The 14,562-nt window shown below is 40.4% G+C and overlaps 1 protein-coding gene across 1 annotated transcript in view; it reads right to left on the bottom strand.

Annotated features, from left to right (window-relative positions):
• Positions 1 to 14,562, bottom strand: part of adgrv1 (adhesion G protein-coupled receptor V1) — a 127,571-nt gene that overhangs the window by 74,829 nt on the left and 38,180 nt on the right. The window contains exons 37-73 of the mRNA XM_086313987.1: positions 14,308 to 14,517; positions 13,754 to 13,884; positions 13,526 to 13,625; positions 13,227 to 13,406; positions 12,943 to 13,106; positions 12,588 to 12,675; positions 12,329 to 12,352; positions 11,521 to 11,599; positions 11,299 to 11,437; positions 10,998 to 11,139; positions 9,958 to 10,223; positions 9,571 to 9,746; positions 9,332 to 9,459; positions 9,009 to 9,190; positions 8,761 to 8,907; positions 8,582 to 8,662; positions 8,183 to 8,447; positions 7,382 to 7,504; positions 6,326 to 6,548; positions 5,984 to 6,188; positions 5,685 to 5,831; positions 5,329 to 5,584; positions 4,670 to 4,872; positions 4,013 to 4,189; positions 3,585 to 3,770; positions 3,319 to 3,498; positions 3,040 to 3,204; positions 2,820 to 2,940; positions 2,619 to 2,742; positions 2,392 to 2,530; positions 2,074 to 2,259; positions 1,747 to 1,982; positions 1,411 to 1,559; positions 1,081 to 1,279; positions 710 to 929; positions 359 to 598; positions 36 to 185 (exon numbers count right to left, since the gene is read on the bottom strand). Of these exons, the coding sequence (XP_086170113.1) occupies positions 36 to 185; positions 359 to 598; positions 710 to 929; positions 1,081 to 1,279; positions 1,411 to 1,559; positions 1,747 to 1,982; positions 2,074 to 2,259; positions 2,392 to 2,530; positions 2,619 to 2,742; positions 2,820 to 2,940; positions 3,040 to 3,204; positions 3,319 to 3,498; positions 3,585 to 3,770; positions 4,013 to 4,189; positions 4,670 to 4,872; positions 5,329 to 5,584; positions 5,685 to 5,831; positions 5,984 to 6,188; positions 6,326 to 6,548; positions 7,382 to 7,504; positions 8,183 to 8,447; positions 8,582 to 8,662; positions 8,761 to 8,907; positions 9,009 to 9,190; positions 9,332 to 9,459; positions 9,571 to 9,746; positions 9,958 to 10,223; positions 10,998 to 11,139; positions 11,299 to 11,437; positions 11,521 to 11,599; positions 12,329 to 12,352; positions 12,588 to 12,675; positions 12,943 to 13,106; positions 13,227 to 13,406; positions 13,526 to 13,625; positions 13,754 to 13,884; positions 14,308 to 14,517 (6,131 nt within the window). The remainder of the gene's footprint in view (positions 1 to 35; positions 186 to 358; positions 599 to 709; positions 930 to 1,080; positions 1,280 to 1,410; positions 1,560 to 1,746; positions 1,983 to 2,073; positions 2,260 to 2,391; positions 2,531 to 2,618; positions 2,743 to 2,819; positions 2,941 to 3,039; positions 3,205 to 3,318; positions 3,499 to 3,584; positions 3,771 to 4,012; positions 4,190 to 4,669; positions 4,873 to 5,328; positions 5,585 to 5,684; positions 5,832 to 5,983; positions 6,189 to 6,325; positions 6,549 to 7,381; positions 7,505 to 8,182; positions 8,448 to 8,581; positions 8,663 to 8,760; positions 8,908 to 9,008; positions 9,191 to 9,331; positions 9,460 to 9,570; positions 9,747 to 9,957; positions 10,224 to 10,997; positions 11,140 to 11,298; positions 11,438 to 11,520; positions 11,600 to 12,328; positions 12,353 to 12,587; positions 12,676 to 12,942; positions 13,107 to 13,226; positions 13,407 to 13,525; positions 13,626 to 13,753; positions 13,885 to 14,307; positions 14,518 to 14,562) is intronic.

Genomic DNA, 14,562 nt, shown 5'->3' with positions numbered 1-14,562 from the left:
TAAACAGTAAATGTATATTTAAGATATGACCATACCGTGATGTTACCCATGACACCCTCTCTGCGCATAATCAGATAGGAAATGTTCAATGGGCCCTCTGCTTCTGTGGATTCATTGTAGACACGCTCTCGAAGCGCATCCTCAGTAAACTGGACGATACCATTGGGATCACCAAATTTCTCTATCTGACAGACAAAAAACATTTGGAGAAAAGGAATGATTGCGGTGCCGAGCTTAATTCCAGTACAACTTGCCTTCAGCGAAAAAAGTGCTCTGAAAGAGAAACTGTGCACAACAATATGAGCGAACTGATTAATGATGGCGAAATCAAGTTTGCAGTCATTACATGGTGAAATACCTTCAGTGTTATGGAACTAGCCTGAGGATCAACATCCATCTCTCCAGACAGAATATTGAGCTCTATAACAAATGTCTCTTCCACCTCTACTTCCCCATGAGGGAGAATCCGCAGCTCTATGGTGTGCGTGCTTTTCTCTCCATCCTTGAAGAACAGGGACCCGTTCACAGGTCCTCTAATGTCAGTATTGATGAGGGGAAGAGCCTCTCTACTGTTAGGGCCAAGGATTATCCAAGCAACCTGTGAAAAGAGAGGGCTAGTTTGAACTGTATGATGTCACCATGGAAACCAACGTGCTCTAGCAGTAAGCTGCAATGATGCGATTTATTTTTATAGCATTGTTCCTCATACCGTTGCATTGCCCACAAGGCCGCCTGATCTCTCCAAAACCAGACTGAGTTTCAGAGTGGAGTTGGGATTGGCCACGGTGATTAGGCTTTCATTGAGGAAACTGACAACCCCACTTGGAGAGTCGCTCTTACCGATGGTTACCCTCACAATATTTTGGGAGCCTAGAACGGCACCCTCTGTAGCTCCAACCAGCACAACCTCAAATACCTCTGCATATTCACTGGGGAAGGAGATTTACAGTAGTTGTAGAATGAAATAATGTCTTTTTTGTTAACTGTGTGTTTTCATCTAGGTGTGTATCTGTGTGTGGAATAAATATACTGTATACTTTAAGGTAGACTTGTAGATATTTTTTTAGTTATTCTTCTCACCTGTCCAGATCATCTATGATAGTGACATTAATGTAGCTGGTATTCTGTCCATGCACAAATGTCACTGAGCCATTATACAGGATATAGTCAACATCAGGTGCTGCGGTCAAGCTTCTAGAAAAAAACTGAGCAGAGACTCGCCCGTATGTGCCCAGTCTTCTCACCACTGGGATCAACAGGGTGCCAACATCCTCTTCAACTGGAAGCAAGAAAGGCATGATAAAAAAGAATTATTTATGCAGAAATAAACTTATAATTAAGTCAAACAGTTTGTAGCAAACTGTGCAACTTCAGCATTTTACAAGACAAAAAACTGCTTGCTTTTGTTACCTGTAATGTTAACATAGTCCTGCCTGAACTCCAGGATACCTTCAACATTATCATTCTGTAGTATGATGACAGCCAGAGAAGAGATGCTGCCTACGGCTGGAGGCTGGTCCAGTTGTAGACCTGACTCTCTCACAGTGTAGTCAACATCTCTGGCCACAAGAGGGAGACACAGAACAACTAGTTGCCTATGAACTCTTTCATATCAGCAGATATTTTAGGTCACTGGTATGCATGGATTTTTTTCTATTTGCATCCTTGCAATCAGCAATATCTATGGAATAACAGCACCGTCTCAACAAGATTATAAATCTAATGCACCTTCTTAACCTTTCTTACCTGATATTGTCTAGTGCCACTGCAGTGATGTTAACAAAAAACACCTCAGGCCCCTCTGGAAGACTGTCATCCAGGATATGCAAGGCCACTTGTTGCAACTTCTGGCCAGGGGTGAGTAGCAGCTGCCCTGAAGCTGGAGCAAAGTCCAGTCCACTGAGTGCTGTGCTACTTGATGACTCATAGGTCACCAACACACTTCCCTCATTGCCAAAGGAGCGAATGATACTCACATTAACCTGAAGAAAAGAAATTAAATTATATTGCTGTGGGTTATGAAACTACACCAGATGATATATCATGTACCAGGGTATTTTTTTATGACTTTACCATTCCTTCCTTCTCAGTTGTATTGATCTGGTTCTGGGTGAAAGAGAAAAGGCCATATGGGTTGTCGCTTGCTGCCATAATAATTCTGGCATGCCCGGCCGTGGGACTTATGTCCAGTCCTGCAGTAGCAGAGGTCAGTGTAATCTGATACTCACGGCGCGTCTCAGGAAGTTCATCATCCAAGACCTAACATCAGAAAAGATGTGACTGTGATAATTTTATGGAAATCCCTTGTCATTACGTTATTATTCTGCTTTTTGTCCTCAAATAAACAGATAAAGACAATGCCACAATTTTACAATGAACACTGCTCAATACCTTAATAGTAATGGTAGCAGTAGACTGTCCATCTCTCATAGTCACAGTGCCAAAGATTGCTTCAAACTCAGAAACTGCAGCTGGAGTGATATTCCAGTACACCTGTACTTCTCCAAACACACCTGGCCCTCGCACAAGGCTGGAAGAAGGAAACACATTGCATGACAAGTTTTCCAATTGAGAGCTCTTGTTTGTCTTCACAGGTTGAATCAGGACAATTATCTCACCTGACTCTGGCACTCCCATTGTAATTCCCCTGAGGTTCTCCAATGAGGATGCTCCTAGAGGACTCTGCTATCCCAATAATCCCCAGGGCAGCTTTGTCACCCCTGATGGTGATGGTGGCCATACCTATAGAGGACTAGATCGATGATTACTGAATTCAAAATGTGCACCTGCATTTTGACATTTTATTTTCGCATACTAACCATTTAAGGGGTCTATGACAGCACCACTATCTGCAGGAAACAGCTGTACAGTGAAACGCTCTTCTCCTTCCACTACAGTGTCAGCAAGGGCTCTGATCACAAATGACTTCATAGATTCAGTCTGAAACGTAAAGGAGAATTAAAGAAGAAACTTACTACTACTTACAGATTGAGACTACAAACTGGTGGATACTTGAAGTCGCCTTTTTTTCTACTGTACCTCATTGAAGACGAGAGTTCCATTTAAAGGTGAGAGGTCCCCTGCAGCGTGGACTTCCAGCTGCCACACCAGTGTCACTGCACCCACACCTGCCATACTGCGCAGCACTGTTAGTGTTGCCACAGCAGATGGATCATCCACAAACTCTGGTTCACTGACGGCAACCTTGGAGAGGATTAGGAAAGATGATTATTCATGTTGTTTACTCTACACTGAATAGAACAATAACTGTCAGTTTTAAGTTTGAAATTGATGCCAACAGAGATGTTTTAGTTTCACCTCTCGTTTCTGAAATCCAAATCGTCCGAGTGGCGAGTCATTTGATGGAATATTTACAGTCGCTGAGGTCACTTTTCCGAGTCGAGCACCACCAATCACACGCAGCAAATTCACTGTGAAGGTCTCCAAAGGCTCCACCTGTTCATCGTCTATGATGGTGATAGCAATTGTGGCTTCTCTCTAGAAATAGTTGAGTAGCTTCATATAGTGACTTCATGTGATATTTATTGTGAATTAATTTCAACACGGGACCAATATTAACTCACTTGCCCATCCTGAAAGGTGATGTTTCCAGAAAGGGGGTTGAAGTCATTAAGATCGGCAGTGACTGGTTGAGCTTCCCAGTAGACAAGAAGTCTTCCAACTGTACCGGCGAGTCGCAACACTGATAGTAGGAGAACATTGTCTGGTGGTGGTATCTCATAGGCCAGGATGACACTTCCAGCTATATCCTAGACAAGAAATTCAGAAGAAATTTTCAATGACTAAGAAATTTTGAAATAAACATCTTTGAGGATGTTACTGTTTATTATTAATTTAGATTTTTTTGATGTTTCACAGTTGCATTACTTACTTATTTCTTTATCACAAGCTTTTTAAAAAAGCCTTCTATGTATCAAATTGGAGGTTTCCCAACAACCTCAATAATTCAGTGTCAAGCTCACCTCTCTGTAATGTCCTATGCTCACCTCACCTCAGAAACATTGAACTGGAGAATCCCTCGGGGATCATCATTCTCCGGGATCGTGATCTCTGCTACCTCCATACCAGGTCTCTTCACACTGGGCTGCCCTGCTCCAACTGACTCACTAACGAGCTCCACCTTAGTGATGTTTACCAGGAAACTCTCTGCCAGCTCTGGGATATCATCCTTAGAAAAACAAATGCATACATGAAAACACGAAATAATAGAAAACCGTTATTCAAATTCACAATGATTTTTATAAACCTTAAGATGTGAAAACAACAGTAACCTCAAACTGTGCAAATTTAATACAAATTTAAATAAGGAAGGCTATGAGAAGCAATAGTTTAGTGAGGATTATTGGTTGTTTATACCCTGATTGAACAGGACACAACAAGCAAAACAATTTAAAGTCTAGTGTTTAAATAGAACCAGGTCTGTTCTCTGTTGATCCTGAGTGTGAATGGTTGTTATTGCAGAATTAGTAAGATAAAGAATCTGATTTAATATTTTCACCTATTTAAGTAAGCATGCTCACAGTTTTTTTTCCGTATAATAACAATATTTTGGTCCTATTTGCTACCAAATGTGGACAGAAGCTAAACTATATCCTGTTTCTTCTCTAAGTAGAGAAGAAACAGGTGTTGCTCATCAGCACATCCTTACCGGTAGGATTGTAACAGTAACAAGGGCCACGGTAGCACCATTTATCATGATGATGGTGTCATCTTTGGAAACGTAGTCTTGTCCTGCGGTGGCTTGGTTGGAGGGGGGGTTGTATAGAGCTGGCCTGGTTGTGTAATAGATTGCCACCTCACCTGAGGAGCCCTGCTCCCTCACAATGGAGAGAGTCACATTGGTTGGAACCCCTGCAGGTTGAAAAGAAATTGCGTTGTGGTAAATAAGTCAGTAATAAAACACAACAGAAATAATTACAAATCCATTCTACATACTGTATAAATGTATAGAAGACCTGTAGGTTAAGAATATTTCAAAGACTTTTACTCTACGATTCAGGCTTCCCTGGCATGGCTGGAAATCGCAGCAAATCTCTTTTACGGTAAATCTCAGTGTGATTACTGTAAACTGACCACAAAAGTAAAAATTTGATATTCTGTGATTTTTCAAGAAAGTCTCAAACACAGCAAGCTAAATTAACAGAAGCTGCGACTGAGGAATGTATTTAAATAAGTTAACAATAATTTATCTAAAATTAATTACACTACATCAAACCTCTTTCACTGAGATCCAATAAAAACCCACATTTACTGACTGAGCCTCGTTCAATAATCCACCCATCCATTTATTTTCACAGAAATTCTTACTCTGTGGTTCTTGTGTTAGTGTAAACTGGGAGTCGAGATGCCATCCAATCACTCCATAGGGAGAACCATTTGGTAAGATGGTGAGTTGAGCTTGAGCCCGTCGCTGGTCAATGACTGCAGCCTGTCGTAGGTCTTGAAGTCCCACAGTGGTGACATCACGGAGGGTGATTGTGACATACTCCTGTAACTCTGGGACACCATCTGCTCTAACAGCCAGTGATATGATAGCTACTGTTTGACCCTCTGAAAAAGTAACCTGTGATAGAAAATAACGTTTTACATTAAATGACATTAAATTCATAACATGTTGTCAGTACATCATGTGTTTTATGTATAACAGAGGAAGTGTTGCTCACCACTCCTGAAGTTGGATAAATGTCTGCCAAACTGCCATTGGCAGCCCAGTGAACAGTGAGTCTGCCAAAACTCCCTCTTCTTCTCTCCACACTTAGAGAAATTTGATTATCTTGCTCCAACTCCTCCAACTCCATAGACAGAGAGTTCTGTAGAGATGCAATAACAAATACTTCTAGATTGCAATAAAACACATTTTATGTATTCAGTATATTGCAAATAAATAATTTGAGACAATAACAAGATAGACATGTTAAGCAAATGCACAAGCCATCTAATATCAAAAGGTTTATCCTCCTACCTGAGCAAAGCCGATGACTCCGTAGGCATCATCGTTGGTTGGGACAATTACTTTCACCTGACCACCAAATCCAATCTCAGCTCCACCTTTTGGATTCTTCAGCCTGACCAGGAACTGCTCCTGCACCTCAGGGATGTCATCATCTATGATGTTCAGGGCTATCTCCAGCTCACTATCACCTGGCGCAAAGTGCAACTCCCCAAAACTGAATGTGAGAAAGTAAAGGAAACACAACAAGCATTTCAGAACTCTCTTTGATGATATGCTTCTTTTTTTCTGAAGAAAAACTACTGTGTCTTCACCTTGTATAATAAAATGTACAACTTCACACAATCTGAATACCTGGGTATGAAATCAGAGTGATTGGAGACCGAAGTGAATTCATAAACAGTGGAGCTATTGTCCTCAGAAGAAGCCAAGAGGATCTTTGTGATATTGAAGTATGGAACCATGAGAGAGGAGAAGCTAATGGCTGGAGGGGCCCTGAGGATGATGGTGAACAGCTTTACATCAGGCCTCCAGGAGTACAGCGTTGAACCATTTCTACCAGCTAGCAGAGCATAAGCTGTGAAAAAGAGAAAAGTATTTAAGGTGTTTGAATGCCACATAGAACACAGTTTTTCAAACCTCAGACTTTAAGTGAGTTTACGTCATTATTGAAAAAACTGTGTACAGTACAGTATACAGTCACATGAAAAATGAAACTTTCACAGTACTGTGGAGAAATACACACCACGATTCAGTAGTTTGTGGAGCTACCTTTAGCAGCAAAAACTTGAAGTAATCATTTTCTGCATGACTTTATCAGTCTTGTATCCTTGCAGAGGAATCTTGGCTTACTATTCTTTACAACATTGCTTCAGTTCATTGAGGTTTGTGGGCATTTATTTATGGACAGTATCTCAAACATGGCACTGTGCATTATGGCCAATTTGGTCTTGTTTATCCAAAGGACATTGTTCTAGAAGTCTTGTGGTTTGCTCAGAGGCAACTGAACAAACCACAATGGTGCCATATTCTTTTCAAAGAGAGGAGGCTTTCTCCTGGCAACCCCTCCGGGCAAGCTAATTGGACTGTCATGAACGTTAACATTTAACAAGCTAACTGCGGCCCTTAGAGTCTGACATGTAGCTCTTAGTTTTTTTGCAATTTCTCTGAGGTCTTTTTGCTGAGACATCCACTCCTGGGAAGATTTTGGCATTGTGTTAACATGCATCTGAATGCTAAAATGCTAAAGACAAAACCTTGTTTCTTTGTGTGTTGCTGTATTTTTAGTATCATTATCCTAGTGAATGAGGAACTGTCATCCTATGAGTACTGTCCATCACACGACTGTTCTCCAGATATTTACAGACAACAGTGTATCATCACACGGCAGTTTGTGACAGTTGTGCTTACCGATTCCAGAAGGATCAGTGAAGGAATGAATAGATGTGAGGCCAGGGTGAGGAATAGACTGATGGAGTTGTGGTGAAGCCTGCTCTGAGCTCCATTGTAACACCTCACAGGATGGAAACAGACCTGAAAAAATACAGGCACATGAAAACAAATACAGACTTAAGTTCTTTCACACTAGAATAGCATGTTTGTGTAAAAAGAAACCACTGGCCTCGCTGACACACCCAGGACTGACAAATTACAAACTCTGGGCCAATGTGTGGCTCTGCTCCGCTCCACACTAAGGCATTCCCCATAAACCCACAAGGGGTCTGAACCAAAAACACTCTGTGCTTTTTTTAGACTCTGAAGGATTATGTCTCGTCAAAATATACAGAGCATAGTATAAATACATGGGCCTAGTCGACATGGTAAATTTTGCAAACTTAACTGAGACAACAGAACAATGTAATAGATACAAATATTTCTGTTTTCCTTCTGGAGTATCAGCAGTTTGTTTGTACTAAGCTAACCAAGATCTAACCGCTGCCCAATACACACAAACACTACAACCAGAAAAAATGGCATCTCATTGCTTCAAAAACCAAACCATCATTTTGGCATACTGCAGATTACACGCACTTGATTAAATGTGGTAAATATGCAATCTCTGCGCCAGTGTTTTAGGAATTTATGTGTATTTCATTCCAATTCTGCTTAATTCTTCTGGTCACATATCTTCAAATATGGATATACCTGAATTTAAATTCAAAATAAAACTTGCACCATTCACACATTTCATGCCAAAGCAGGAAAGATCACCTTCAACAGCAACCAACAGAAGAATTTCCTCAGTTCTTCTGTTGATTTTCTCCACCTGACTTGCTCTGCCAGAAAGCGGGAGAGGCTGTGGATTCTGAAATCTTCCACTGGTCCACCGAAGCAGGAAGCAGCTCGCATTCTGTCTGTCTATGCACACCAGCAAGTAGGGAGTGTCTGCACGAGTTAACGTAGTTGCACTGAGGATGTCCTGTTTGAAGTCAAGAGTCTGGTGAAGCGTAAAAGAGCCTCCAGTCCAAATGAAAATCTGCAGCATCAAGGAGACGAAAGTAATTTCAGTCATAAAAGGTTCTGAATACCTTACACGAGGAACATCTGCATATTTGTAATAATTTTGACATTAAAGTAAATAATTAAGTCTGTTTCAGTGGTCATCGTCACCTGGCTTGACGCTATCAGATAATCTCTGCCTTCAGTGGAGAAGTGTTTCACATTCAGGGCTTCAACACCCAAGACTTGTTCCTAAAGAAATCAAATTATGCAGACATAATGCAAGAAGTGTTATAGTAATGTAAGAAAACTTGATAGAAATGTTGTATTATTATTGGGTTCAGAATTACCAATGTGATATTGAGATCCTTCTGCAATTTAAAGATGCTGAGGTTGGCAGCAGGGGAGAAAGGAAGGCCACTATGTGTAATGCCTATGTAGGTAGAACCATTTATTGCAAACCCAACACATCTGCCTGGGTCCTGAATCGTAACAGACTGTAACAACAAAAAGACAAAGAGATTTTTAAGCTAACAATGGTGCTGCTTAATTGTACCAGGACCACCACGCTGTTTTAGATACAGTGTTGCTAACATACCTCTACTGGCACGAAAACACCCTGCCATCGATACAAAGTGGCCAAGGTGTGAGAGGATCCAACAGTGGGCCTCATATCTAGCCTCACAGCCAGCAAGGAAGGTCCCTCAGGAAGTGAGCACCAAGCAGAGGTTGGACTGTCTTCAAAGGTCTGATACACGCCTATGACTGGCACGTAACCCCCTTAAAGAAAAGAGAAAAAAGGAATCATAAAAAAATAACAAACAATGGAACAAAATAAAGGAGCCAGAATAGAAAAGAGAGGAATTTAAGATACTTTGGTAGGTTGCGGTGGCTTAAAATTTAAACCTTTATTGGTCTGACCTGAGGCAACAGCTGTGCCAGACTGAATCTCCCATTCCACGCTGACTGCTGACTCCAAACCATTACTGCGAGACACAGTGAGGAAGACCGCTCTGCCACCTTCCTCTGCAACAATTTCAGTGCTAGTTCTGTACAGATAACACAAAATGAAGAGGACTAGGTATATAAAAGAGTGTCTGAGCACACTCAGAAACATCTTTTCAAAGTTTATGATGGTTTTAATGCATCTGTGCTCAGACCTGTTGAGAGAAGGTCCAATTCGAAACAGGCCAGAAGGAGCTAAGTTCTCCAGGACGGTGATGAGAGTTTGGAGCTGGTCACCGAGCCGTGCACCTCCTGTTGGGCTTGACAGGGTCACTCTGAAGGTTTCATTCCCTTCAGGTTCAGCATCAAGCATTACGCTAATCTCCAGCATCTGAAACAGCACAAATGTGAGTCATCATTAATCAGAAAACGCACACCACACAATTCTGAAATGATAAATTGATAATTATTGTGATTACAGATGACTACTATAAGGTGCAATTTTAAGGCTTGGAATGGAAAATAAAAGGAAAACTGACACACGTGTATGGATGTTTTCTAACGCATCAGTTTGTATGCTGTAAAAATCTCATTTTGTTCACCTTAAATCTGACTCCATCCTCCAGGACCACAAACCCGTGTGTAGGTATCAAATCGCCCTCCGCTTGGGTGCCGTTGGCATCAGTGATGGTAAACTGAACAGATACGGTGCCAAATGTGCCTTCCTCTGGGTTTCGAACCACATATAGGTTGGCCACACTCTCACTCAGCCCTGACAGAGAGGTGGGCTCTCTCAACAGGAAATGCTTGGTGGTGTTAAATGAAATTACACCATGTCCATCATCACTGGCCAGTATAGTTACAGTTGCTATAAGAAAAGAAACAAGTAGTATTATATTGATCAAAGATTCTTACCTATCGGACATGATGATGTCATCATGTTACCAAGCCACCTACTACCAATTGACTAAAATGACCTGTTTTTAGCATTTACGCACCTATAACATGTTATGAAAATCATTTCAAATTAACAACAAGAACATCTCGTTTATATTCACAAACGTTGATTTACTATGACGCCATAACATCGCCTAGCAAAAGCCTAGCAACAGGCACAATGTTTTTTCTACATATGAGTGCACTAAGTACATCAGTTTACCAGCAACACAAACAGACCAAACAATACTGTAACATGGACATGTATTGATTTATTAGCTATTAATAATAATAATAATAATAATAATAGCAAACCAGGTGTCTTTATTATATATTTCTATATCTAATGCAGTGTAAATAACTTTAAGCTTAATAAGCTTATTTGAAGCTTATTTGTAGTGACTTTAACAAATACTTACCAGTTAACTGCAATATTAAACGCTTGAAGATGTTGGTATAGTCACCATTTTCAATATAAAACTATTCACTGACTTGAGATGGCCTGATACACATTTTTAAAATTGTACAATTTCTGTAAATCCTGCCATCAAATCAGTAACAAGTATTAGCTATTGTAATATTGTAAAACTTTTATATCAAATTTTAAACTGAAAGTCTTGACTTTTTAATTGAATATGGCCTATAAGCTGCCTTAGGCTGCTGAGTTAAAAAAAAAAAAAAAATCACAGCATTTTATTTTACATACCCGTGGTATTGGTGCCCAGCTGCAGCCCGGGAGAAGGCTTGGACAGGATGAGCTGGAATCTCTCAGCACTCTCTGGAAAGGCATCATCGGTAATCTGCACTTCTACAAACTTATACCTTTCACCATCAGCAAAATGGATCACCTTGGTGGAGACAGGGCACCTTAGTTTAAAAACTTGTTCATCTTGTTCAGAACTGAGAATCGCTTTTAGATGAAAGGCAATTAAAGATATTACAATTTCAATACATTTTGTCCTTGTTAATACTCAAACATTTCTCCAGGTCGCTGATGCTGTGCTTACCGTTTCACTTGTATTGTAGTCCAGCTCCTTTTGAGCTTCCAGGTTCTGAGCGAAGAAGGAAAGAGAAACATTTCCATGTGTTCCCTTATTCCTGTAGGCAACTAGAGTCAGAGACCCTATTGTTTCATTCACTTCAAACCTGAAAACCAAAACACATTTTTTATTAGAGCATCTACAAATCATCTACAGAACATCTGAGTTATTTCTGGATGCTTGTCTTACACAGTGTTTGTCCATTCAATGACTCCTCTGATTCCATCATTAGCAGCAATGCTGACTTCTGCCACCAGACCCTGTGTGTCTGGGAAAGACACCACATCACAGACGGAATGAATGACGACCTTAAGGTTGTCATGTTTACCGTGGTAAATAGCAGTGATTTCTTTCGCCTGTAACTACAGCGCAAGCACCAAGAGCAATAGAGTGTATTGAGAAAGCAGTAGAAGATCTATCTTCTGTCATGCTACATTTAAGAGAAGGATTATAGCTAAGAATCACCTCTTGTAAGTGCCTTGTGAGTCTGAGGAGCTAAGTCTTTTGGGTGGACTGATTTATGACCTCTTGAAGAGTCATTTCCCATTGACTCTGTGGCCAAGACACTGGGAGGCCAGCTACGGGTTTAGTTTGGCTTTCTCTTTCCTCACCACACAGGGCTACTCGGCTCCCTCCAAATCCCCAGGCTTCCTCAATCATGGAAAGCATCAATCTCACCATCCAACCCACATAATGATTGCTGCCAAAAGAGCTGCCGTGTGTTTACAGTGCGTCTCCAGGCAGAAGGCTGATAGTATTCTGAGAACCTCCAAGTGCTATTCTGCCTGTAGTATTCTGTCAAGTCATCACTTTCTAAACTTACTCATTCATAAATTGGCCTGAGGTTTGGATTATGCAGAAGCAGTAGCAATAACTACCAAGCTCTTTCATGGTGCATTTTAAAAATAACTATAATGTTGAGATTCAATGTACCATAAACTATTATTGTGCATCAGTTACTATTAGATTTTGGGCATTGTGAGCATTTTATTTTTACCTGACAATGTGCAATACACAACCTCTACTCATCAGACAGAGCAAGAGAAATTATGGAAAAGAAAAGAGGGATTTTGTGAAATTACGCAAATGATATTTTGGACAAGAGCGGTAAAATCTAAAAGAAACAAAACAGCAAAACTTTTTTTAATGTAATTTGACAAAGAAGTTATAACATTGTATTTTATGGTCAAAGTTAAGGATAAGTTAACATAACTAAAACTAAGCAGTGACTGGAGCACTCTCACAGTTTTCCATACCTAGCTGGGGAACAGTTGCGAGGGTCGTGATGAGCACTGCTGATGTTATGTTGACCAGGAAGAATTCCTGCAACTCTGGGATGTCATCCTAATAAAACAAAAAAAATGTGAACTTACAAATCAAAATTAATCTGCTCCAAAAAAAGTGAACAAGATCTTATTTTATCATCTTGTCGAGCCAGTTCAGCATCGCAAACATTCTGCACATACACCTAATAACAATGAGAAGAAAGTTCAAAGGGTATATAATTACTGAGGCACAGTGGGAAGAGTTCACAGTGGTGAGTTATAAAACAGTGCTGTCAAGTTTGATGAATGGAAATGTCGCATTATGGGAGGCAGTCACAGGTTTTACCTCCAGTATGGTAACAGGGATGGCAACAGAAGTCTGTCCCTCCTGAAGAATTACGTAACCGGTACCGGAGATGAAGTCTTGTCCCGGCTCAGCTAGAGCACCTTCTACCTGGGATAGGTTTTGCACAGAACCTCTTATAACCTCATAGGTGATATTCACTGCCCCTGTACACACAAAAATAAGGTTTATCTGTAAAAAGTGGATACAAAACTTTAAGAGGTATACAGGAATTAATTTGTTAGAATGTTTCTCCTTTTTTTTAAATTCATAGTTGAACCACTGACCAGAGGCTCCAAACTCTCTGTTGATGTAGATCTTTATAATCTGTTCTCGTTCCTCTGTGGTCACTCTAAGAGATGTTGGCGCAATAGTCAGCAGGCCATAGGGCTTATCGCTGGTGTCCACAGTAATCACTGCCTCACTGCCTTGAGCATCAAGGGCAGCATGGCCCGTCACCACAACACCTGTGTAGAAGTCAGTTTATTAAGTCTGCAGGGAAGAGTTATTTTTGGTATTTATAGTTTGCACACAAAGATACGCCACACAATTATCAATCAAATAGATACTAAGTGGAGTTTGTTACCAAAGGTTTGTATGTTGGACAATGAAACTCTGTATTCATCTTTGTTCTCTGGTGTGGCATCATCAAGAAGCTGAAGGACTATGGTATCATTCAATTCTCCCTATAAAACACATTCACAGAACATACAATTACTCCTCGAGGTGCCCAATTACAGACGGTAATTACACATTTGTGCTTTAACTGTGAAATAAACATGGTTGACTATGATTCTGCCACAAAACTATTTACCTTGGTAAAGAACAGGGTTCCTGAGGTTTGGGTGAAGGTTCGGTGTACAAGCGGCCCTTGTATAGTCCAATCCACAGTAACATTACCCAGACCTGGAGCCGTTCTCAACACTAAGAGGGACAGCTTTTCACCTGTAAGGTAAAACATAATGTCTCTAACGTTTGCAATCAAGTGTAACCTGAGTATAACCTTTTTTTAAAATTATATGCCCTTATTTCCAATGTTTAGTAAATTCAATGCAAGCCACAAATGAGAAACTTTAAATTTCAAATCAGTCTGAAACATGCATTTATCTTATAGATGTATTTCTTGTAGTTTTTGAACATGGTTAGATTTATGGACTTCTGAATTGAATATTATTATACTTGTTTTAGTTGTATGGAAATCTCAGTTGATCACGTTTCTAAGTCAATATATAAACAGAAAACCGGCAGCATGCTGTGTATTCTCTGATTCCTAAATAAATATAAATAATAATATGAGGCGGACATGGTACACACACCATAAAGAAAATATTGAAGCACATTTGCAAATTACAAAACACAGCCATCCACCTTCTCTGGCGATGATAGAGCGGGAGCCTGAATGGAATCCTACTATCCCAGCCACGTTGTCATTGGCCAGTATCACAATGGTTACAGTGTCAGAGCTGGGCAGGATTCGACTTCCTCCAGCCGTATTTACAAGTCCAATCATTAGGCTCTCATTGTCCTCGGGTACAGCATCATCTCTGATTACGATCTCTACTGTCTTCTTTAAAGAACCTGCAGACAGACAGGAAAAAAGACAAGCCACATAGCCTAAGTGTT

Source organism: Aulonocara sp. 'chitande type north' Nkhata Bay, linkage group LG12 (genome assembly GCF_057382095.1).
Source record: "Aulonocara sp. 'chitande type north' Nkhata Bay isolate Kocher_YH1m ecotype deep benthic linkage group LG12, A_spYH_male_GT1.1, whole genome shotgun sequence".
Taxonomy (NCBI): domain Eukaryota; kingdom Metazoa; phylum Chordata; class Actinopteri; order Cichliformes; family Cichlidae; genus Aulonocara; species Aulonocara sp. 'chitande type north' Nkhata Bay.
The sequence above is the reverse complement of the archived record's forward strand: the minus strand, read 5'-3'. Positions and strand labels throughout refer to the sequence as shown.